The sequence below is a fragment of the Peromyscus eremicus genome, chromosome 1, assembly GCF_949786415.1.
Source record: "Peromyscus eremicus chromosome 1, PerEre_H2_v1, whole genome shotgun sequence".
Taxonomy (NCBI): Eukaryota; Metazoa; Chordata; class Mammalia; order Rodentia; family Cricetidae; genus Peromyscus; species Peromyscus eremicus.
In genome coordinates this window covers 99,428,999-99,451,886 of record NC_081416.1, presented here as the reverse complement: position 1 = coordinate 99,451,886, position 22,888 = coordinate 99,428,999, and the positions used below count along the sequence as shown (strand labels likewise).

At 52.4% G+C, this 22,888-nt stretch overlaps 2 protein-coding genes across 3 annotated transcripts in view; one reads left to right on the top strand and one right to left on the bottom strand.

Annotated features, from left to right (window-relative positions):
* Fam168a (family with sequence similarity 168 member A) overlaps positions 1-8,269 on the top strand; it is a 135,972-nt gene extending 127,703 nt beyond the window's left edge. For both annotated transcript variants that reach the window (XM_059270411.1, XM_059270406.1), the window contains 3 exons: positions 1,014-1,188; positions 2,330-2,460; positions 3,044-8,269. In XM_059270411.1, the coding sequence (XP_059126394.1) occupies positions 1,014-1,188; positions 2,330-2,442 (288 nt within the window). In that variant the 3' untranslated portion in view covers positions 2,443-2,460; positions 3,044-8,269. The remainder of the gene's footprint in view (positions 1-1,013; positions 1,189-2,329; positions 2,461-3,043) is intronic.
* Positions 8,270-12,888: 4,619 nt separating this feature from the next.
* Positions 12,889-22,247, bottom strand: Relt (RELT TNF receptor). Its single transcript, XM_059265740.1, has 14 exons — positions 22,232-22,247; positions 21,853-21,938; positions 20,868-20,918; positions 20,275-20,344; positions 19,030-19,133; positions 18,873-18,947; positions 18,587-18,753; positions 18,347-18,426; positions 17,278-17,535; positions 15,605-15,685; positions 15,219-15,300; positions 14,812-15,069; positions 14,190-14,388; positions 12,889-14,033 (listed from the first exon to the last, which is right to left on the bottom strand). The coding sequence occupies exons 1-14, from the start codon at positions 22,245-22,247 to the stop codon at positions 13,986-13,988; spliced, it is 1,575 nt and encodes a 524-aa protein (XP_059121723.1). The 3' UTR covers positions 12,889-13,985.
* Positions 22,248-22,888: the final 641 nt, after the last annotated feature.

The window sequence follows — 22,888 nt, the reverse complement described above, 5'->3', positions numbered from 1 at the left end:
GGTCTACAGAGATAGTTCCAGCACTGTTAGGACTACATAGAGAAAACCTGTCTCGGGGGGGAAAAACAAAACAAAGCCTAAAACTAGCTATGTTGGTGCTGAAGAGGTGGTTTGGTGGTTAAGAGCGCTTGTCATTCTTGCAGAGGACCTGGGTTTGATTCCAGGCACCCACATGGCAACTCACAACCATCTATAACTCCAGTTTCAAGAGATACAATGCCTTCTTCTGGCATCCATGCAAGTGATACACAGACATACATGCAAGCAACACACACACACACACACACACACATTTAAACAACTAATAGAAAACATTTTTCTAAACCAACTATGTAAGTATGGCATAGTATCTTAGCCTGTGCTCTCTAACCTCTAAAGATTACAGTGAAGCTTTTGTTACTTACTGTTAAAACCAGAGAATTTCTGGATTAATCTCAGATGCTTCTATCTGCCCCCAGGGCTCAGGAGGCCCATGAAATGTAGCACCTGGGAAGAACCATATGAGCTGGGAACACTGTTTCCAGAATGCCTTGGGAAATGCTACCCAGTAATGACAGAGTGGACATAAACCAACAACATTCACACCAATGTGTGAATGCCATTAATAAGCCTGTGTGGCAGTGTTTTGGTGTTCCCCGTGCTAAAAAACTGACTGTATTCCTTACTGTTAAATTAGGGGCAGCTAGGGTAGTGCCTTGGAATCAAATTTTGAAAATTTTTAAATGTTAAAGCCAAGGCTACAAGAGAAAAGCTCTTACTCACTATTCTCCATGGCCACTCCAGGCAGCAAGATGGAATGAGGAGGGCCTTATATTTCAGACTGAGCTAAGTCAGCACTGAACTGACCCCAGTTACAGAGTGAGACAAAGCAGAGCCTAGACTTGTGTCCCTAGGCCAGAGCTTCTCTTACCTGGTTGCCTAAAGCCTGGGAAAAGCAGCTCCCCACCCACCATCTCCTCTCCTTGTCCCTCCTGCTCTCCGAGAACCCATGTGACCTTAGCCTCTCTTCCCAGGGAGCCTACTACACACAGCCCGTGTATGCCGCCCAGCCCCATGTCATCCACCACACCACAGTTGTCCAGCCCAACAGCATCCCCTCTGCCATCTACCCAGCTCCTGTTGCTGCCCCCAGGACCAACGGTGTGGCCATGGGCATGGTGGCAGGTACCACCATGGCAATGTCAGCAGGTAAGGGCAACGTCTGCCTAAGCTTCCTTTGCTGTCTTCCAGGAATTCCTCACATTGAACAGTCATGGAACTGGCTGCAGCCCATCATGAGAAATCATGTGCCAGGGCAGGGGGCTTTCTGGGAAGCCAAGGCCTTGGGTAATTGGCGAATGGAGGCCAAGCAGGGAGATGCAAGTGGGGAGGGAAGTACAAGCAGAAGGATCGATCAGTGTGGTCCATTCACAGGATGGAAAAGGTGTAAGGCATGTCAGAAGTGGGGGGTGAGAGTGAAGGGTGGCTGGCACCACTGGTGAGGACACGATTGTGGAAAAGCTTGAATGCTTTTGAGTGAGGGAGCCACCAGAGCTACCAGAGCTTGCGATAGGGGAGAGGTGGGGTGGGGTTTGAAGTGGCTATAGCTGGATCGGGAGAGATGTTAACAGTAGGCCTCCAGTGGCAACAGGGAGCCCAGGGAAGAGCACACGGGCACACTGTTAATTAGCAGGCGGGAGCATAAGGACCATTCCCATAATTCATTGTAAGAGCTGAGAGAAACAGGAGTCCCTGGTATAAGACCTGCCCTTAAGGAACCTTGGGGATAATGGTGGGAAGTGTAGCCTTAGAAACATTGGCACTCCCATGTAGGGCATGAAGACCGGAGGGTTGTGACTACCTTACAGAAACCCAAGTTTAAAGAACTAGCTCAGTTGCCATCTGAAGGAAGAGGGTAGCATGGTTGCTCAGTACACAAGCTACTAGGTACTTGATCGGTACCAGCCTATTGTTAAGGTCCTGGAAGGAAAGATTCTTAAGGCAGAACAGAGCCTTGCCCTTAAGTACCTAGGTGAATATACGTAGAAGAGAGAACCAGGAAAGATAACAGTTCCTACTCAGTATGTGTGCAATAAGAGAAGCATGCAAATAAAAGGGGGATTCCCTAAGAATAATGATTCTGTCTTCCAGCATCCCAAAAGACCCCTCACCCTAAGGACGGGAAGCCTGGTAAGGTGGAAAAAGGACAGTGCTCACCAGGCAGTCCGGGGTGATGGGGACATGGACAGGAAGAAGAGCCCTGTAAAAGACTGTTTTCCTCCTCTCCATCCCTGTACCCAGGCTATGGGTTAAAGGCTACTCAGGTTTCCTCTTCTCTCTCGATGCCCAGGTACCCTGCTGACCACACCCCAGCACACTGCAATTGGGGCACACCCTGTCTCCATGCCCACGTACAGGGCCCAAGGAACCCCTGCGTACAGCTATGTGCCCCCGCACTGGTAAAGCCTGCAGCCCATCCAAGTGAGTAGGGCCAGGGAGAGGGGAGAAGGGAGGGGACACTTAAGGAACTGCCTTAAAGTCCTGGCTTGAGTCTGGAGCACAGGTGTCCCAGAAAGCAGGCAGCAGCCATCACCTGTTACCTGCTCCAGGTCCTTTAGTGTCCCTCTTCATTTTAGCTCTCACTTTACAATTGCTACACTCCTCATGGTAGCTCCGATCTTTAGCTCTATTTTTTAGATAAATACACAGTTCAAAATCACTCAGCCAATTAAAATGGAGCTGGGGCTTTAATTCTTGTCCTCTATTATTGAATTCTGTGCTCTTTATGGTCTTCAGATGTCTTTTAACTAGAGGTTCAGTTCTCCAAATGAAGTCTTGCCTAAAGCATCTATCAGCTCTGATTGCAGCCAAGTAGAGACCCTGACCCCAGCTCCCTACACTATCCTCAGCAGATCAACGCAATTTCCATGGACAGAGAGCCTGCTGCTCCCTGAGAAGAATGGAGGGCTCCACTTAGGTCTCCCGGGCTGGGGGAGGGGGGTCCAGAAATCTCTCAAGTGGTCTGTGGAGTGTCACTCTCTCACGGTGTCCCTTCCTCCCCCAGATCTGGAGTCACATTGTATGCAACTACTCAAGTCTTACACCGGTGCTGGAGCAGTCCCCTAGCAGCACCGCCTCTATTTGCAAGAAGAGACAACGGAAGTGCAAGGGTCACTTTATGCATCTTTAATGATTTTGATTTTGATTTTTGGTTTTTGTAAAAGCTGCTTTTTCTAATCTCCTAGGAGCCTCCCCCTCGTGCCTCCCTCTTAGCCACTGCCCTTCTGGCTCTAGCCCCTCTTCCTACCTGACCAGGCCCAGTCCTCTCTGCACTTCCTTCCTGCCCTAAGCATCCTGTCCCTAGGATCCCAGTCTAGTAGCAAGCAGAGAGTGAGGTTTATTGCGATGGTTCATGTAAAGGCTAGATTTCATCTAGAGAGCATAACAGATGTGGCCCTCAGGTCTGGGGTAGGAACTCGGGGCTGTTAAGAAGGCCACATCTCTGTCAGATTGTCATTTTGCTGAAGCAAGATTTGTTCAAATACGAAGAAATATCTTCCAAGAACCATCGCAACAGACCAAGAACAAACCCACCTGGTTATGTAGGAATGTTATCAGCAGCTTCATGTCCTGGGCTCAGAACCTGGGAAAGCAGAGAATTTGGGGAAGGGTAGAGGGAGGGAGTGTGAAGAAAGGGCAAGAGGGTGCTCAGTCTGGTTTGAAAGGTCTCAGGCCATGTTGCTGGGCCTGGATCTTCTGATTTGCACAGTCATGTTAACTGACCTGGCACTTCCTTCAGAGATGCTTTGCCCTTAGACCTGCCAAACCGTTGCATGGTGGTGGGATCCCAGCATCCAGAGGCTTCAGAAGGCCAGGTGCCTGCATAATCTCACCCTCAGCTCGAGCCTCATGGACCCAACTCTGAGGAGCTTCCTCCTCAGAGAGTGGAACTTGTGGCATTTTTCTCCCTTGCCCTTCTGCCCTTCCCCATGCCGGGGCGCACGTGTCTGTCTGTGGGGCTGACAGGCAGGCCAAGCTCTTGGTTACCTTGTGCCATTTCACGGCCAAAGTGAAGGAACCACATTCCAGGTGGGAGCTGGCGGTTCTGAAGGTCAGGATAGTGAAGGAAAAACAATAGCAATAATCATTTCATACTCATGGAACTGAAGGGACCTTAGCATTCATCATCTCATCCATTCCCCTATTTGACAGATGAGGAAACTGAGGCCCAGAGAAGCGGAAAGGACTTCTCTGAACCTCATAGTAAATTAGCGTTAAATGCAGCCTTCCTACCTACTGGCTTTTTGCCTACAAAAATTTAGCAAGGGATGGATTGTCTTGGCTTTGTAAAAATTAAGTCAGCAGTGCCCACATCTGGTGAGCTCTGGAATGACCTCTGGGCTTCTTTCTGCTATTTTCCCTCACGGACTCCAAAGGTGGGGGTTGAAGACTAGGCAGAGGCCGCACAGGGCAGATGGCAGGAACAGAAATTGCATTTGGAAAGCCTGTGAAGACATCTGGAGTGTTCATCCTCTAAGAAAAGGTGCGGGTGAGCTGGCTGGAAGAGGCTTTGCACTTAGGATAGCAGCCCTCTATCCCAAGAAGAGAGGGAGAATGGGAGCCACCGAAAGAGGAGGCCAAGGAGGAGGCCAAGCAGATAAAACCACATCTGGAAGAAGAAGAGGGACCCCTGGGACAGGGAAGTCCTTCCTAGACTCAGCTAGGAAATGGATTGACCGCCACCTTCCTGTGCCTGCCTAGCACAGCCAATAGCCTCACTGGGTGGAACAGGAATATCTTACTGTGTAAAATTGGATCACTGGTAACATTTGAGACTCGAACTATTTTCATTTTAAATTCATGTGGACTTGGACATCACCTTCCTCCTATTTCCCCTAAAGGAAGAAAAAAAAATGGAAGCCCTTGAGCTAGAATGACCTCAGAAACAGTCAGACTGTTCCCAGGAGGTCAGGGGCCATCAGCATCTGTGGCCAAGAGCCAGAAGTTAGGGCTCCTACCTTCCTGGCCTTACAGGAACTTCAGGAGCAGGAAGAGAAAACTCAGCTGTTCTGGGGTGCTGACAAGGTTTTCTTTCCAAACAAAGGTTTGCAGTGTTGGTCTGCTTTTTACAATGCCTCCTCCTACCCTCTTTGGTTTTGTAGAGGTGGATGAAGGTTGCTGTAGATTATGTCTTATATGTCTGAAAATGCCAAAATAGTAATGGTGGTAATAATTACAGGATACCCCTGTACGTGTCAAAGCACTTCACAGCCTTGGACTGGCCCTGGGAGTAAGCAGCAGGGCCAGTTATACCACCCACTCGACAAAAGTGGAAACAGATTCTAGAAGGAAATGAAATGGCCCCAAATGAGCTGTATGCTGGAATCCTGGCAGGCTTCCTAGACCCTGTGGCCTTCAGGTGACCTGGTAAAAGAGACAAAAAGAGACCTAGGAATGACTTCTTAACGTCTGTTCTTTCCACACCAGTAAGTAAATGCTGTTTGTGCCCCTCATAGTTCATGTGGTTTATGCCTGAGATGAAGGCATGATGCCTGCTGTTTAATTCATAGAGAATCCGAGGCTCAGAAAAGGACAGGGACTTTCTGGTAAGGAATCCCCTGCTGGCTCTAGTCTCTCTAAACCTGAGCCACACACAGGCTCATGTTCTGAAGCATCTGTGCTCTGTACCCCATCTTAGACCTAATCTGTGATTCAAGATCAGAAAGGCCCCAAGGTGAAAATCAAGTGTTGACATGCTGTAGTCTAGAGAACCAGACCAATTTACCTTTTTTTCAGTAAGAGCACAAGAGCCCCAGTTCAGTCTGGCAAGCTTGGGGAGTCATGGCAAAGGGACTGAGCCCCAGAGTGCAGTGTGTGTGTGCCTTGGGTTAGATGAACACAGACAGGTCTGGCAGGGTCATAGGTACCTAGCAGGGGTACCCTAGGTATCATCTAAAGAAAGATTCTGGATGGCCCAGTGGTCAAGATAGATGAGGCCAGAGCTGGAAAGGGCCTCTCACCATAGGACAAGGGATGTGCACATGACACCATGAGCTGCCACACTGGCATCACTACACACACACAAGTGATGGAGGTGGCTTTGTTCACCAGCCCCCCTTTGCACCATGTGACTATCTTCAGCAGCCCTGGGCCAGGAGCTGGACTACTCCCAGTGAGTAAAAGCCTGAAAGTCTCTTGCCATGCTTTCAAAACAAAAAAACAAAAAACAACTGTTTTTCTTCCTATGAGATGAAACACTTTTTCCTTCTTGTTACCCTGACAATGACTCTGAAGTGCATACCCCCTTCCCTGAGTATTCACCAGGGACACACACATCTATCTGTTCAAACTTCTTTCTGTATGTAAAGTACTTTGACGTTGATTGCCAAAACCAATACTTTAAAGATAGGGGGTGAGGTCATGATGCTCTGAAGGGGTAAGAGACTTGTCCTGGGACACACAGCTCATGAGCGAAAGAGCCAAGATTTGAATTCCTGATCCTCTTCTCTTCTTGCTGCCCCACACAAGGAAGAGTTTGTAGAGACTTGGGGGAGCTCCTGTCTGTCAGCTGGGCAGATTTTTGAGAATTTCTGCTTTAGGCTGAGACTTATAATAGGCCCTGGGGGTAAATCCAGCTGAGAAGTTGCCACAAAAGACCTAACTCAGAACACCCAAGGTGACACTGTCCAGTCCTGAAGATGATTGAGGACAGTCCCAGGCATCTTTGAGCAGGGAGTCTTGCTTCTTGGAAGCCTGCACACTCTGGCTCTCTGACTCCTGTGCAGGTCCAACAAGGCACTTCAAGGGGACATGGCATAAGCCTGAACTTCTGAAAGCATGTCTGGACTGGAGTCCTCAGGCTTGCTTGTTCACCAGTGAGAACCAGGTCCTAAAGAGACTAACTAGGCTCCGTGCATCCCAGTGCTTTCTGGCCATCTAGATGGTTCCATGTTTGAGACCTAGAGGTTTCTTTGGAAGGCTTGATGCTCTGTCCTGAATAGCCTTCAGAAATGAGTCATGGGAGCATAAAAGTAGGACAAGTCCCTTGGTCACCAGTTCTGGCATCCTGACACATCAAACAAGGCATGCTGACCCGGCTTAGTTCCCTGCATATCAAATATCTTGCCCCTGCTATGGGCTCTGTGGTCTTCACAGCATTCTGGCTGAATCAGTCATCATCCATGTGTGACTCATGTTCAGGGAGCTCTGCCTTTCCATCTTGTGTCAACCACAGCACTGCTGAGTGTGTGGCCCCTAGCATCTTGTTAATCCTGGGAACCTAGAGAAGGGCAGCCAGGGTAGGAGTGGACAAAGGGAAGCAAATCAGTGAAAGAAACTCAGCCAGGCTCACTGGTCAGATGACACCTGAGTCTCTAGACAGACTTCTATGAACATGCCAGGCTGGCAGCAGGCTTGTCCTTTTCCTACACCTGTTCCTTCTCCTAGAAAAAACTTGTGAAATTCAGCATCATGTGGTTCCACAACAGCCTTTGAAATTCCAGCAGGCCAGCTTCAACATTCCATGGCCAGACTTGCCTGAGCCAGACTTGGGTCCCATTCTCTCAGTTTCTCCTGCAGGTATTTCCTAATTGACAAACTGCTGATGCCAGTCAGAACACCAGCCAGGAACACAGGAGTTCAGGAACACAGGAGTTGAAACTGGTTGCCACAGAGCCAAAGATCACCTGCTTCACTGTGGCTGCTACATCCGTAGTCCTTAGGTATCCCTGCTGTGGCAGTGTGTCCTTTATCCATTCCAGCCCGAGGGACCATTTTCTTTCCCAAGAGAACAGATACAACAGATTTACAGATAGCAGCAGCCCACAGGAATCAAATGAGTAAAATCTGCTTTGGGCTTAACCCTAGCATCTATCCTTGACCCCAGCTCAGCCATCTTGGCTCCAGCCATCTTCCTCATGCATGAAAGTCAGACTAAGTAAAGAGTAGGGCTGGCCCAGAGACCTCATGTCAGCCAGATCGACTGGATCTGTCTTGTGAACCATGCTCCTTACAAGGTGAGGCAAGGCTAGGCCTCCTGCACCTTGGAGTTGTCTTTGATCTTTGAAGGCCCAGGGCCTGTTCCCCTTCCTGCCTTCAAGGCATCTGCATCCCTCTTTCATATCACATGACAGAGAAGCTTGTTCTCATGGCATGTAACATCCCTGTGAAGAGAGCGTTGTGTATGATTTTGTATTTTTTAATTCATTTTAACCTACAGGTTGGAATCTAATTTTTAAATTTTATTGGAACTCACATTTTAAAAACAAATAAAAACATTGAAAAATAATAATTATAATAATAAACCTTTGACCGGTGTCTTCCAAGTAGTTTGATCAAATAATTTATAGGTGTTTTCAAAACACAGCCTGGAGTGTAAATCTTGGAAAGCCCTGTGGCCACACTTGTGTGTATGAAGTGTAAATCTGGCTTTGTTGTTTTGGATTCCTTTGGGTTTTGTTTTGTTTTGAAGATCAGATAGTGATCACTCTGAAAGGTTGAAGCCAAGAGTTTGTAACTATGATATTTACTGTAAGCTGTAGAACATTCAACAACTATTAAAGTTTCCCAAAAAAGCCAACAACAAGTGGTTCTTGGGTGAGGGAGGCACAGACCACCTGGGGCCAGTGAGTCCCTGCGCTTCTCCCCCAGGCAATTCTAAGCTTTTTTACCTGTTCTGAGTACACACCTGGAACCCCAGTGCTTTGGAGGCTGGGGTAGGATTGCAACATGAAGCCTCTGTCTCAAAGCCTGGGGGGGACGCTCAGTGGTTAGAGCACTGGCTGCTCTCACAGAAGGCCAGGGTTTGGGTTCCAAGACCCACAGTGGTTCACAACCATCCTCCTGTTCCAGAGGATCCTATGACACCTGGTTTCTAGAGCACCAGACACACACGTGGTGCACTTACATGCTGGCATTCATATACATAAAATTCATCCACATGAGAAAGAAAGACTGTCTCAAAAAAGAAAACAATCCTGTGTCTTCTTGGGACTATGGGATCAGGCACAATGTATGGGAGCTGTGGAGCATCAGGTTCGGCACGCGGACCAGATAATGTGATGGAATCCCGGGGAAGTTGTTAAAGAGCTGACATCTGTTAAGGCTGGAGTATAGCTCAGTGTAGTGTACTTATGTGGGAGAGACCCCCCCCCCTTCCCCAGCATGAAGAAGGAAGAAGAGGAAGAACTAGTGACAGACCTGGCCATTTGTTGAGTCTCGTGGCTGGTGCTTGCTGCCCACTTCTGCTTGTTGATCTCTGAGTTTCTCATGCTTTGCTGCAAGAGAAGCTCTGCTCTTTGTGGGCTGGGAGAGCAGTTAAGGAGGGAAGGGTCTTGGCTAAGGTAAAGTTGGAATTCACACTTGGTCTGGTTTCAGGTACTACAGTCCATGTTCTGCCCATCTCAGAGGAGGTGGTTTCTTTATGTTGTTATTGTTTTTGGAAATAGGGTTTCTCTGTGTAGCTTTGGAGCCTGTCCTGAACTCGCTATGTAGACCAGGCTGGCCTTGAACTCACAGAGATCCACCTGCCTGCCTTTGCCTGCTGAGTGCTGGGATTAAAGGCATGCACTGCCACCACCCAGTCTAGAAGATGGTTTCTTAAAGGATGGACCCCTCTTTTCTCAAAGCAGTGAGGGAGTGTCAGGAAGCCAAGGGGAGCTTGAAGTTCCACAGAGCCTCATACAAGCAGTCATTAAGGACTTGTTTTTATCCCCTGTACATTTGAATCTCCTTCCCTTCAGGGTGACATTACTGCTAATGCTGCTCAGGCTTTGTCTTAAGTTACTTTTCTGTTGTGAAGGCACCATAACCAAAGCAACTTACAGAAGAGTTTATTGGGGCTTAAAGTTTCAGAGGGTGAACCCAGAATGGGGAGCATGGAGCTGGAGCAGTAGTTGAGAGCTCACATCGTTATCCAAAAGTAGGAGGCGGACAGAAAGAAAGAGAATGAGAACGAACAAACACGTAAGAGGAGCTACCTAGGAATGGCATGGGCTTTTGTAACCTCAAAGCCTGTCCCCAGTGATGCATTTCCTCCAACAAGGCCACACCTCCTAATCCTCAAGCAGTTGCACCAGCTGGGGACCAATAAATAAATGAGCCATATGGGGCCATTCTCATTTAAACCTCAATAGGTGGTCTTGGCCATCTAACCACTTTTCTCTCAGGGCCTGGCCTTGACAGTTCATGTTCCACAGCCAGTAGGACAAAGACTCAACATATTCAATTGTAGGAAAAACTGGCCCAAACTAGAGTGAAGCCAGGTGTGTGCCACTGTGTTTACTCTACATTGCAGAAGGTTCAATAACATTTAAAGACCTTCCAAGGGCTGGAGGTGCAGTACCAAGACAGGGCCTGCCTTGCTTGGGTAAGGCTGAGTTCCATCCCAACTATGCAAGAACCAGTAAAACCCTCCATGGGGTGGTGCTAGGCCTACTGGACCAGTAGACATACCTTGGCCCATGCTAGAGTGGGAACTGGAAATTGATACAAACCCCCCCCCCCCCAATTGGTACACCTCTCACTCTGCCTCATGATATCCTGCTAGCCTTCCATTCTGTCCATGATCCATCATGGACCTGGTGAAGGGAGGAGAGGGCAGAGAGCTAGAGGTGGGACCCCAATGCCTACTCTTCCCTCCAGCTCCCACCTCTACTCATGGAGGGGGCTGCAGGGATTTGTACAAAAGTTTCCAAGAGTAGGTGGGGCTGTGGAGACCAAGAATGTCACATCTGCATCATCATCTCTCACCACTTTGCCCTGATGTTGGGAAACTGTGACACAAGAAGCAAATGAGGAAACAAGCCATTCTTTGAGCAAGCAGGAGCAAGGTTGAGTACTGCTAATAGTGACGGGCCGTCCTTACCCACCTGGAAGCCTGGTCATGTTCTTTCCACCCTCACTGGTCTGGTATCTGAGTGTTTCTCTAATCTAGCCGTTCCAGGGAATGGATGGGGTCCCGCCTCCTGCCTTACCCTCCAGGAAACACTCTTATCCTCATACACAGACCCAAGTGGGCTGTGTCATCTAAATCCTAGATAAGTGGGGTGCATGAGTTGGCTGGCTAAAGGGACAGGCAAATTTGAGAAGCCAAACCCTGAGATAGAGAAATGGATGTCAAGCGCGCCCTGCAGCCATAGGGGCCATTTCCTTGAATACACTGAGGGAGACTGCCCACTCCCAGTTCACAGAGTCCCACAGAGGACCATGTACCCGAAGGATGTAGGGAGGAGCAGGGATAGGTGGACACTCAAAACCTGTGCCCATCCTGTCAAAGGTTGCTTTTCTTTCTTTTTTCCCCTCCATTCCTGCCACTGCTAGGCCAGCCACCTACCTTGGTTTAATGAAGCCAGGCTTTCTCAAGTCCTTTAGACCAGGCTTCCACACCTCACCAGTTCTACCAGTTTCTAGTCCTTCAGCCTCCATGGGACAGCCAGTAGTATTTGCCTGTTACTCTCTCTACCCCCCCCCCCTTTTGTTTTGTTTGTTTTTCGAGACAGGGTTTCTCTGTGTAGCCTTGGCTGTCCTGGAATTCACTCTGTAGACCAGGCTGGCCTTGAACTCACAGAGATCCTCCTGCCTCTGCCTCCCGAGTGCTGGGATTAAAGGTGTGCACCACCACCGCCCGGCACTCTCTCCCCTGTTAAACAGTATACCACACATTAACAAAATCCTAACTTAAGGTCCCACCAGCCATGGTGGCTTTGGTATGGGATGACACCCCTTGATTTACCTGGTATGGGCTCAGCTCTCACCACACCGCTTAGGAAACTCACCAAGGCCCTGTCCACCACTTCCCCCACCCCCAGGGAACATGACAGCTTCCTGGCCTCTCAGCCAACTTTCCCCGAAATCTACACCCTTTCTTGGCCACCAGGATCCTGATGGCTTTTTTTTTTAATTTTATTTAACTTTATGTGCATTGGTGTAAAGGTGTGAGACCCCCTGGAACTAGAGTTACAGACAGGTGTGAGCTGCCATGTGGGTGCTGGGAATTGAACTCAGGTCCTCTGGAAGAGCAGTCAGTGCTCTTAACCACTGAGCCATACCTCCAGCCCCCTGATGGCTTTCTTATTGCCAGGCCCTAGGGTCTGCCCTGAGACCTTTTTCTAGAAATGGCCCCTCCCTGCCCGTTGGCTGTATGCCCACCTGAATGTTTGTGAGCTGTTCCTATCACCCAGATCTGTCTCCCCAGAGCTCCAGGGCTTCATATCAAAACACCTTGGACACGACTAGCAGCTAATCCCCTGCCTCACATCCCATAAGGAGTCCCAGCAGGTCTGCCCTAGGAATCTCTTGGGTTCTTCTCTTTCTCCTCACCTGTTACCCAGAAGCTCCAACAGCTTCCTGCTCCAGGAGCGCCTGTGCTCTATACGGTGACCAGGAGGACCGAGGCTCTGCCTCGTCCTAACTGCTGTGGAGAAGCCCCCAGCCCTTCCCACCTGGTGTCTGGCCTCTGCACGTGCTGCTTCCCGCTTCCTGGAACACATCCCCCTCCCACACTGAGCTTCTGCATGGCTGCTGCTTCCTGGAGAGCTCACCACTCACCACACAGCTCTTGTGCCCTTGAAATACATTAGTTCATGTCAAGATGTGTAAAATACATAAGACTAAACTCAAACAAAAAAGCCCGTTCATCATTTTCATAATTATTTTATATTGCAATGAAAACATTCTGGATATACTGGGTTAAAATATTAAAATTAAGTTTACCTTTTAAAAAAACTTTTTGGAATGATTATTAGAACACTTTCAACCACACACACACACGGCTCAGTCTGTATTTCTATTGGGAAGCCTGGCCTCTGGGGACCTTGGTGAGAATGAAGCCACCTCTACCTGTTCCCCTGGCTTCCTGCTGATGAGGAAGGACGCTATGGAGCACACCTGGGCAAGCCCCTAGAAGCGTGAGGTGAGCAAACAGGTTTCCAGGGTGGGAACAGGAAAGGAAGCGCCTCATGACACCACTTGCCACCTTTTATTACTCAAGTGTGTGGGGCTGGAGATGTCGGGACAGGGCAACAGCAGGTTTCGATAAATAAGAAGTGGGATGGGCAGTGGGCCCTGCGCCTGCGCGGCCCCACATAAATAATCAGGTCCTGAGCCAGAGCGGAGACCAGGCCGGGCTGGATTGGCAGTCACGCCTGCTACCCGCAGACACTACCACAGGAGCGTGGAAACCACAGACCAGAGGCACTCTAGCCCGCCATTCTCCACTCCCCGCAGTTTGAAGGCAGCAGGATGGCCCAGGGCTCTGCAGCAGAGCCTTGTGCAAAGTCAGGTCATTTCTCAGTTTCATTACAAATAGCAGGGTAGGGGCAGGCACATGCATAAGCCCCTTCTGTAGGCATTGCCATAATAGTCCCACGAGAGCCTTGAAGGCCAAGGCCCAGAAGCAGCAAAAACAGACCAGATAAAGCTATTAATGGGAGGGTAGCAAAGTCAAGCTCCCCCCAACAGGACTCAGCCCAGAACCCGCAAAGAGCTGAAAAGGTCCTGGGAACTGAGCTCTCCTCCCCCACTTCACAGTCAGAAAAGCTGGAACCCAGGTACTCTGCCACCAGTCCAGGGCTCTTGGCTACCCCTCCCCTTTGAAGGGCCTGCCAGAAGAGAGGGAGGCACGGCCAGGGCCCAGGGTGTGGGAAGAGTGGCTAGTTCCCAAGGCACAAGCTGGGGACCGGGGACCGACACCACTCCTCCACCAACCCAGACTCCTAGGGGACAGAGGGCTCCTATGATGTGTTCAGGACAGGCACAGGGTTAGGGCACCCTTCAGGGAAGTAACTGGGGCTGCAGGGATGGGGTGGGCTCTTGATCTCCTGCTCACGTGCTGTGCCGCAGGCTGCCTCCTCAATGGGGCGGGCGATCCCACCTCCAGGCCGTGGCCTTTGCTGTTTTGTCTGCTAGGCCTTTGCATCTTGGTCCTCAGTCCCAGCTGTAGCTCTCCCTCCTGCAGGAAGCCTTCAGAACCTCCCAGGGCAGGGCAGAATGTAATTCTAGACAGCCCATCAGATGACCAGGTTGCTTTCACTTAGCCGGACCACATAGCGGTTCTCCTGGGAATCAGGATTGAGGGGGTCAGAGCTGAGTCAGGAGGCCATTTGGGCTTCAGAAAAGTGGCATCTACCCAGAGCTCCCCATATTGCCTCCTCGGGCCTTGTTCTGTCAGGGTTGACCCAGGTGCTGACAGAAAATTTCCCCCCAGCTCTCACCTCGGCCTTGTTCTCTGTTGGGGGCTTCAACCACTTAGTATGGCCTCCACCACTTCCCAGCAGTGCCCGCTGCTCAGGGGGAAGACCAGGCTGTGGGGAGTCAGGAAGATCACCCCCCGAAGGCCCAGCCTCCGTGATAGTCTTCACCTCAGATGACAATGAACTGGTCCGCTGCTCAGGAATGCGAGCCACACGGAACCTGTGGGGAGAGGTGGTACCAACATCCCATGTCAGAGAGGGATCCTAGGACAGAGAAGACACCTGCTGGGTCACATGCAGTTTTCAAGGTCACAGATTGAACCTGTTATGCCGCACAGGAGCCCTTCCTAGCTCCCCAGAGACAAGGCTGTTTGTGCCCGGCTCCCAGCAACCCCACATCTTGTTAGAGGTGGACAGACCCTTGGCCTAAGAAGTCCCAGGTACGGTAACACCAAGACCATGCCTCAGGGACCCGATAGTTCCATGTGAGATAGCGTAGCTGGGAAATGATGGCTTTTTTGGCCACCTACATTACACAGAGAGGCCCAGGAAAGGCTAGTCAGCACTAAGTTGACCCATGGACCTGCCTGTCTCCAGGATGTCAAGTTATTCCCCGACCCAGCTACGTCTGTGCCCACCTTACCTGCCCACAGACAAGATGGTGATCTCACCCTGACGTCCTGTCTTGGCACTAGCCTTGGGGGCCCTGGATGGGTTGGGCAGGAGGGTAGGAGCAGGAGTGCTGGCCGCTGCCACCTCAGGAGACAGCAGCACCTCTGGCCACTTCTTCTGGCTACAACGGGAGCAGCAGGAGCCAGAGAGTGAGGCCAGGCCCTGCACAGTGTGGAGGTGATGGCGATGTGGGCAGATGTGTGGCATGCTAGGGGAGGCTGGCAGCAGCCTGCAGGAAGAGAAGTAGAAATGATCACTGGGGCAAGCCAGGAAAGGAAGACTCCATCAAGTAAAGGGACACAGATGACCTGAAAGGGAACAGACCCAGGCGGGGATCCCCAGGAGGCAAGCCGATTACCTGAAGGCCCCACCCCTCACCTGGGTACAGGTCTGTGGCTCGTCTGTACCAGCTGTTTGCTGTGATATTCTTTCAACAACTCCTCCAGGGCCGCTGCATTCTCTGTGGGCAGGTGGAGTCAGAACCCAGCTCCAAAGTGAAGGAGCACCCCACTCCACAACTCAGCAGATAGCCCCTGCCCACTCCCACACCCCTGTCCTGGGCCTGAACTATGTGCCCTTCCTCCATTCCCTCACCAGTCAAGAGGCAAAAGCACCCAGCACCCAGGGTCAGAGTACCAGTCAGGCTGAGGCTTTGGTGTGGGGAGGCAGAGCTAGGCAGGACTTTTCCCAAGCATCATCTAAGGCTCCCGGAGGAGACCCTCCACTCCCAGGCATGGGGTGAAACAGGAGGACCCTCTCTTCACCTTTCTTCTCTGTGATCAGGCGCACCAGGACTCCAATGGTGTCCTCGTTGGCATCCTCTGTCCTATAGGCGGGATTGATCCCTGGAGAAAAGAAAAGGAATTCTACAATTCCCAAGCTACACCAGGATCTGCTGGCAGAGGGCGCTACAGACCTTGCTCAGAGTTGCAGCAGCGCCTACTGTGGCGTTGAGGTGACTCTTAAGACCCACAGGCCCATCACCTAGACTTAAAGAAGTATGCTGTCATCTTTATTACCTAGCACCAGCAGCTCCAAGTGCTCGGCGGTCTCAGGACCATCTGAAAACCCCATCCCTGCAGACTGCACCAGCCTCTTCTGTCTCCTTGCTTAGACCTCCCAACACCTTTCTAGGCCCATTACCTCTCTGCACCCCATCCTCTCCATGGAACTACTTAACAGCTCTGGGCTTAAACTCAAGGGTGTGAGAATGGGCCGCTGGGATGGGTCCTGAGCCACAGCAATGTTCTAAGATTTGTACCCAGGCAGCAGCCAACAGTTAGTCACTAGGCTAGCAGAAAAGCAGTCCTACATCCGATGGCCCTGACTTGGAGCTGGAGAGATGGCTCAGTGGTTAAGAGTACTTGTTCTCCCAGAGGAGAGAATTCTGTTCTCAGTTCCCACACGGTGATTTAAAACAGTCCGGCTCAGCCGGGCGGTGGTGGCGCACGCCTTTAATCCCAGCACTCGGGAGGCAGAGCCAGGCGGATCTCTGTGAGTTCGAGGCCAGCCTGGGCTACCAAGTGAGTTCCAGGAAAGGCGCAAAGCTACACAGAGAAACCCTGTCTCGAAAAACAAAAAACAAAAAAAAAAAAAAAAACAAAAACAGTCCGGCTCTGGTTCCAGGGGATCTTATACTGTCATCTGGCCTCCCTGGGCACCAGGTACACCCTCGCTGCATACATATATATGCAGGCAAAACACACACACACACACACACACACACACACACACATATACACACACACACAAAATTAATTAAAATTTAAAATAATAAAATATTCAAACATAATTTACAAATGATGCTGACTTACTACCCCTCCTGTCTACTCCTTTTATAATTCAGTTAGGGGCTGGAAGGGACTCTGGAAAGCTGGTGTAGGAGATGTTGTGTCTGCTGACTTGACCAGAAGGCTCCTGAGGGCCCAGAGAAGTGCATTTGCCCACAAGGTCTCTACCCTTCAGGAGGCATTGGTCCGCAGGAGAAGCGGTGGCCCCAAGGCCTTCTCCGCCTCCCCCTTCCCGCACTTGTATCTCAAACCACAGTGGAGCTGAAACCTGACACCTGCACAGCGCCTGCCTGGATGCTGGCCCCGCCAGCCCTCCTGATGCAAGGCATTCTCCTGCTCCACACCAGAGGCCACTGTGAACCAGACAGCTGGAGCCTTCTGCTCCTGTAGAGTCCCAACCCTACGGTGGGGCAGGGCCTCACCCAGGGCAGCAACCTCACTAGTGCCTCTTGCCGGAGCTCGGCCCTTACCATCCTCCACACCGGTCTGCTCTGTTCCCACCAGGGCTGCAGCGGCACAGCACCCCCAGGAGGCCTTCCTGGTTAGCCTTCTGCAGGCCTCTCCTGTCAGACCCGCAGACCAGGAAGGTCCCCTCCAAAGCCCCCCTCCCCCCCCCCCGCCCCCACCTGGGCCCCGTCAGGTCTTACCGCTGCCTCCTCCTCCAGGGCTGGGCCCAACCTCCTTGTGGGCCGTGCAGTGGTAGCCCTTCCGCTTGAGCAGGTTGCACACCAGAATGCCCAGAAGCCCCATGAGGCAAAAGACAGGCACGATGGCAATCACCGCATACTGGGCTGCTGTCTCCTCAGGACTGCCTGCCCGGGTGCCGTTCCCAGACTGCCGAGGCTCACCATGGCTACTGGCACCTGCCGCCACTTCCACACCACGCCGGGCCCGTCGCCCTGACTCTGAACACCATAGAGGATGGAAGCAAGGCAGCAGAGAAAAACATACAAATCAGTTGCTAGGCTGGTACTGTCCTTCCTCAGCCCCGGAAAGGCTCTCCGCCTGACCTGCTGTGTCTGCTCACTTCACCGGAGGGAGACACAGCGGTAATCTTGCCCTGATGGCCTGCCTTGCTTCGCCTAGCCTTGGGAGTCCTGGGTAGGCCGGGATAGGAGGCTGGGTGCAGGAGCGATGGCAGTGAGCCCAAGGACCTGAACATAAAGCTGGGGAAAACTGACATCCCCAAGACAGGCCACCCTGCCACGCTAGGGACACAAAAGCCAGCTCATGGCTTTCTTCCTTGACCAGCCAGTCAATTATCCAATGGGGCTTCCTTGGGCCTCAGCCTACATTTGCCCCTCGTGCTAGGTGTGTGGAGTGAACAGACAGACACATCTGGCACACTCCTAGACAGACGGATGCAGGATTCCTCTTCATAACAGCACATGAATTAGTAATAAGAAGTCATGTGTTCACAGGCATATGCAAAGGCACACGTGCATGCTCATACGCATCTGTGGGGCTCTTATGGAGAGGACAGGGACAGCAGGACCAAATAGGGTATGAACCCTCAATCCTAACAGCAGCTGCCAGACGCTGGGTGGTCTCTGTCACTCAAAAGCAAGGTGGCTGACCATGTTGCTGGACACCTGCTGGCTTCCTGTTCTCCTGTGGGCTGGAAAAGGACCCTACTGTCCCCAAATGGATGCTGCAGAGACTCCTGGGCTCAAATTCACTGAGCCTACCTGTCCTACCCCACCATCTGCCACTCACCATCACAGCCACCAGTCCTCGGAGGTGCCCTGGAGCATGGCTGACATGGAACATAAGGAACTCCCCGAGGCCCAAACCATCTGCAGGGAGAAAAGATGTCACTGAGGTCCAGAAGTAAAAAAAATTGTCCTTAGGAAAAATTGGATTCCTTCCTACCAAGTGCCCTCAATGGCGCCACCCATCCATGTCACAGATGGGAAGGGAGGCCCAACATGCACCCCACCCTCACCCTGTGCTCACCCAGGCTGGCAGTCTCCACACACTGTATCATGAGTTGCTGAGCCAGCCTGGGCCTCCAACCTCCTTCGAAGGCTGCAGCGATCATGAGATTGGCATGGATGAGAGTCCCATGAGGCCGAGAAGGTGCCTGGGGGGCAGGCTCGGCAGAATGCGCCCTTCCCTGGGTCCTGTGGGAGAGGAAAAAGATTACAAGGCCAGGAGGCAGGCCTAAGGCCCCTGGGCGTCGAAGCCTAGGCCTCCCCCTGCCCTCAGGAGTCGTCCTGGGACAGGGCAGCATATCGCTCACCAGGTCAGGCTCCTTGCCAGGTGGACACAGCCAAGGAGTTATTGATGTTGGAGTGGCCAGAGGCCAGGGCAGCAGCTGGAAGAATGCAGGTGGAACACAGAAGACATGGTGACAGTGTTAGGCATGAGGCCTGAAGGCCCATCTACGCACTACCTACTTCCTGAACAGGGCATGAGTCGTTGCAGACCACATGGGCCCCCTGCCAGGCTTCAGGGGCACTCTTAGAGCCTGCCTCCGCCAGTTCTGCTGCACTGCCAGTGTCTAGGTAGACAGAGAATTATACCTGCTTCTGGAAACTACTGGAAAGCCCCAGACAGGATCAGGACCTCAAGCCCTTGAGCCTCTGAATTATAGCTCTTTCAGATGAGTTACACCTCCTCACCCCAGACAGATGAGGAGGAAATGCTTCCGAATTCCTCTGAGATTGTCTCCCTTCCTGCAGCACACCTCCCCCTACCCCCAAGCTGGGCATGTCATTAACTACCCTCTGTTTATCATGCTTAGAGCCAAGTCTGCAGCTGGTGCTTACTTACTATTCTGGGCCCTGGGCTGAGTCTGAGACCACATCCTCCTCTGTGACCTCCCCCTGTGCCAAGGCCACCCCATTCATACCCTGCACCTAAACAGAGCATGCCACGTTCCAGAGGAAGGCTCTTCTAGATGTAGGTTAATGGACCCCTCTCTGATGACCTCCCTCTGCTTCCCACTCAAACAAATGGACCACCTGCCCGACTCCTGCTGTGGGAAGACCCTGTCCTCCAACTTCCCCGGCTGTTAGGGCTAGGGGCACCAGGCATGGAGCAGGGCCAGCTAGCCTGAAGGCAGAATGTCTGCTAAGGCTGGAGGCTGCCTCCTGGAGATCTCAGTCTGCTATCCCTGAGCTTCCAGAGCCGCAGCAGAAAGACCACACACACCAGACAGACCCCAAGGTGCTCTGATTCCAGCCCCAGAATCTGAGCTTTCCTATACTAATGCAGACCCTACATCCAGCACGAGGGACTCAGTTTCTTCCAGGTCCCCTCTTGCCCTCCTGGCTCTGCCCCACACCTGCCTGGGGCAAGCACCTTGCCCCTCAGCCATGCCTGCAAATGCTAGGACATCCCTCCAGCCCATGTGGGAATTGCTTGGGAAAACTGCATCCCTGGCTCCGCTGTCCTGGGTAGAAGAGATTGTGTCTGTCTCTACAGGGTCACGACTGCATGCTAGGGAGGGAGTGCTAGGAGACACTTCAGCGGCTCTGAGGCTCTGAAGGCTTTGGATTCTTCCAAGAAAGAGGTGAGTGTTTACATCTGCCAGAGCCTGAGGCTCCTTGGCAGTGCCTGCACCCTCTTCTCTGGAGTGCTGGGGTGCATGCTCAGATTCCAACTCTTCCAGCTTCTCTGGGGGCCCTTCTCCAACTCACCACAAAGAGGCAAGACAGGGGCCAGCACAGCGAGGTCCGCTTCATCATCAGGCCCTGGAGTGACATGGACCTAGGGCAGATAAAGGAAGCTCAGGGGAGCAGCCAGAGCAGGCAGGCGGCTGCTGTGTCCCTCCAAGCCACATTCAGGATACCAGGACTGCTGCCGGGTGCTGGGCAAGCATTTGCCCTACATGGCAGGATGCAGGTCTGAGGAGAGGTAGAAGTGACCTGTCCAGGGCCAGCCTTGTAGGCCTGGTCAGGCGGAAGGGAAGCTGAGGACTCCAGCTCAGGAGGTTTCCCAGAGCAGGAAGTGCTTCCTTCCCCTTCCATAAACAGCCAGGTGCCCTGAGGCATCAGAGGAAGGGCAAGAGGAAGGAAGCTGGCAAAGGCCTGGGCTGGGGTTTAAGATGGCTATACCACCTCGAGCCGGACTCTTATCCCCAGCCTCTCACAGCTCCCAGGCCACTCTCACACTCTGCCTTAATTCTTGTAGGTTCTGCTACAGGAAGGCCCTGATCCTTCAAAGCCACCCCAAAGGCCTCGATGTGGAAGTACTTCTAGAAGTCTGGCTGGAAGGCTGTAACCCTGCTCACTCTGTCACAGGCCTGTTCCTCCTCCACACCTCCCCCAGGGAAGGTCACGATCTAGAATTCAGACACATACACCAGACAGGCTTCTGCACTAGGGAATTGGGAACACCAGTGTCCACAGGGAGCTCCATCTCAGAGGGCAGGCACTATGGCAAACAGATTAAGACACAATGGTCCCACAGTGAGATGTTTCAGAGAACCTTCGCCAATGCTAGCTCCCCAGCTGAGTGAGGCTCCTGGGGACCAGACAGCAGCACCTCTGGAGAAGTCTGTAGCCAGTGGACAAAGTTAGAATGGCAGGAAGGATTCAGAATAGATAACAGAAAGTCCATGTGTAGTCCCACAGCCAGGGTCACAGGTGGGGTAGGGTGCTCATCAGGCCTCAACACAAGCTATGAGCAACCTCTGAAACCCCAAGGTGCTCACGGGCCTAGCCCTCCACCACCCCATTGGACCAGGGGGGTCACAGGCTGTTTTAATGCCAAGCCTGACAGAGGACTTGTTGCTCGCAGGAGGTTCCGGGTCACAGGGCCTCCTCTCCCCTGGTAGCCAGGCTTCCTGGCTGGAAACAAGAGTGGAGCGGAGGAAACCTATCTGCCACCTGACCTGGGCCTGGCCCCACAGAGACCTCAGCAGGGTCAGGGATTCGAGTTACACCCAGGGGAGGGGGAGGGGCTGGAGTCACATCATCCAGGGACTCTCCAGGTCACTGGCAGCCGGCCCCTCTTGGGCTCCAGGCCAACTAAGGGGAAAACCAGGGACAGGGAAGGACAGGCTCCTGAGTCGGTAAAGGCCACACGTGGCAGTCAACACTCAACAGATGGCACTCCTGACTCATCCCTTGACCTGTCCCTCCTCAAATTCAGTCACAAAACTGCCTTCCAGGTCCTGTACCAGTGTCCCTTAAACCTTCCCGGGCTCCGTGACCCCTCAAGACCATCTCCCATGGCCCCTCCACAGTCCTTCAGAGGATCTCACTATCACAGACCTGACCACAGCCCCAAGTCTTCAGGTTGTCCCCACAGCATGCTCCCAGCCCCAGCAGCCCTTTATGTCCCCAGGCAGCCCAGAGAGCTAGGAGAAGGGGTGAAAGGTAAGAAGTAAAACCCCAGGAGAGGCCCGGGACCACCCGGACCCTAACAGCACCTTCTGGGTGACCAGAGCCTCAAGGGGAGGCTATGCAGCTACGCATCTGCAGACAGGCCAGAACCCGAGTGATCCTGAGACTTCCCAGAGGAAAGTGGGGTCCAGAGGCCCAGCCTCAAAGGCAGAGTGGGCCCACTCAGGCATACCCACTGACAGCCGCCACCCAGCATCCCTTGCCTTCTAATTATGCACCTTCTAATTACCACACAACTGCTACTTACTCCAGTCTGGCTGCATGGCCCCCACTCTCAACCAGACTGAAGCCCTCCTGCCCCCCTCCTGCCTGCTCAGGCACATGCATACATGTGCACACCTGCTGCTGTAACCTCTGCCCCCCCCCCCCAGTCCTCTAGCATCCAAGCTACTGCCCTAGAAACCCACGGGAAAACAGGTCCAGAGAAGCCCCTAGGTTAGGAGGCGTCAGTGGGGCCCCCCATACTTCTACTTCTCTGGTCTAGAAGGCCAAAGCCTCACTCCTCCCGAGGGCTGAGCAGACAGAGACGGGAACATGGCAGCCCGAGAGTGAGGGGTCACGCCCACAAAGCCTGTCCAGCTCCAGGGTACCTGAGGGAGGACAGGGGTTAAAGATGTAGGGTTCTAGCAGTGAAGGAAGTTCGCTCACAGGCCACTCCTCCGACCCCCAGCCCTGAGCATCCACTCATCCACTAATTCCCTTGACCTGAGCCCCCAGCTTCCCCAGCCCCGGGTTCCTCATCTGCAGGAAAGGTTGTTTATCTTCTGTGGTAGAAGCCTGTCGTGAAGCTTAACCCAGGTAATGGGCCTCAAGTGGGTCACGAGACTTCCTCCCCACACTCCCCCCCCCCCCCCCCCCGGTGGTAATTAAGTATTTGTTGGCTTGCTTGTTTGCTGCTTGTCCC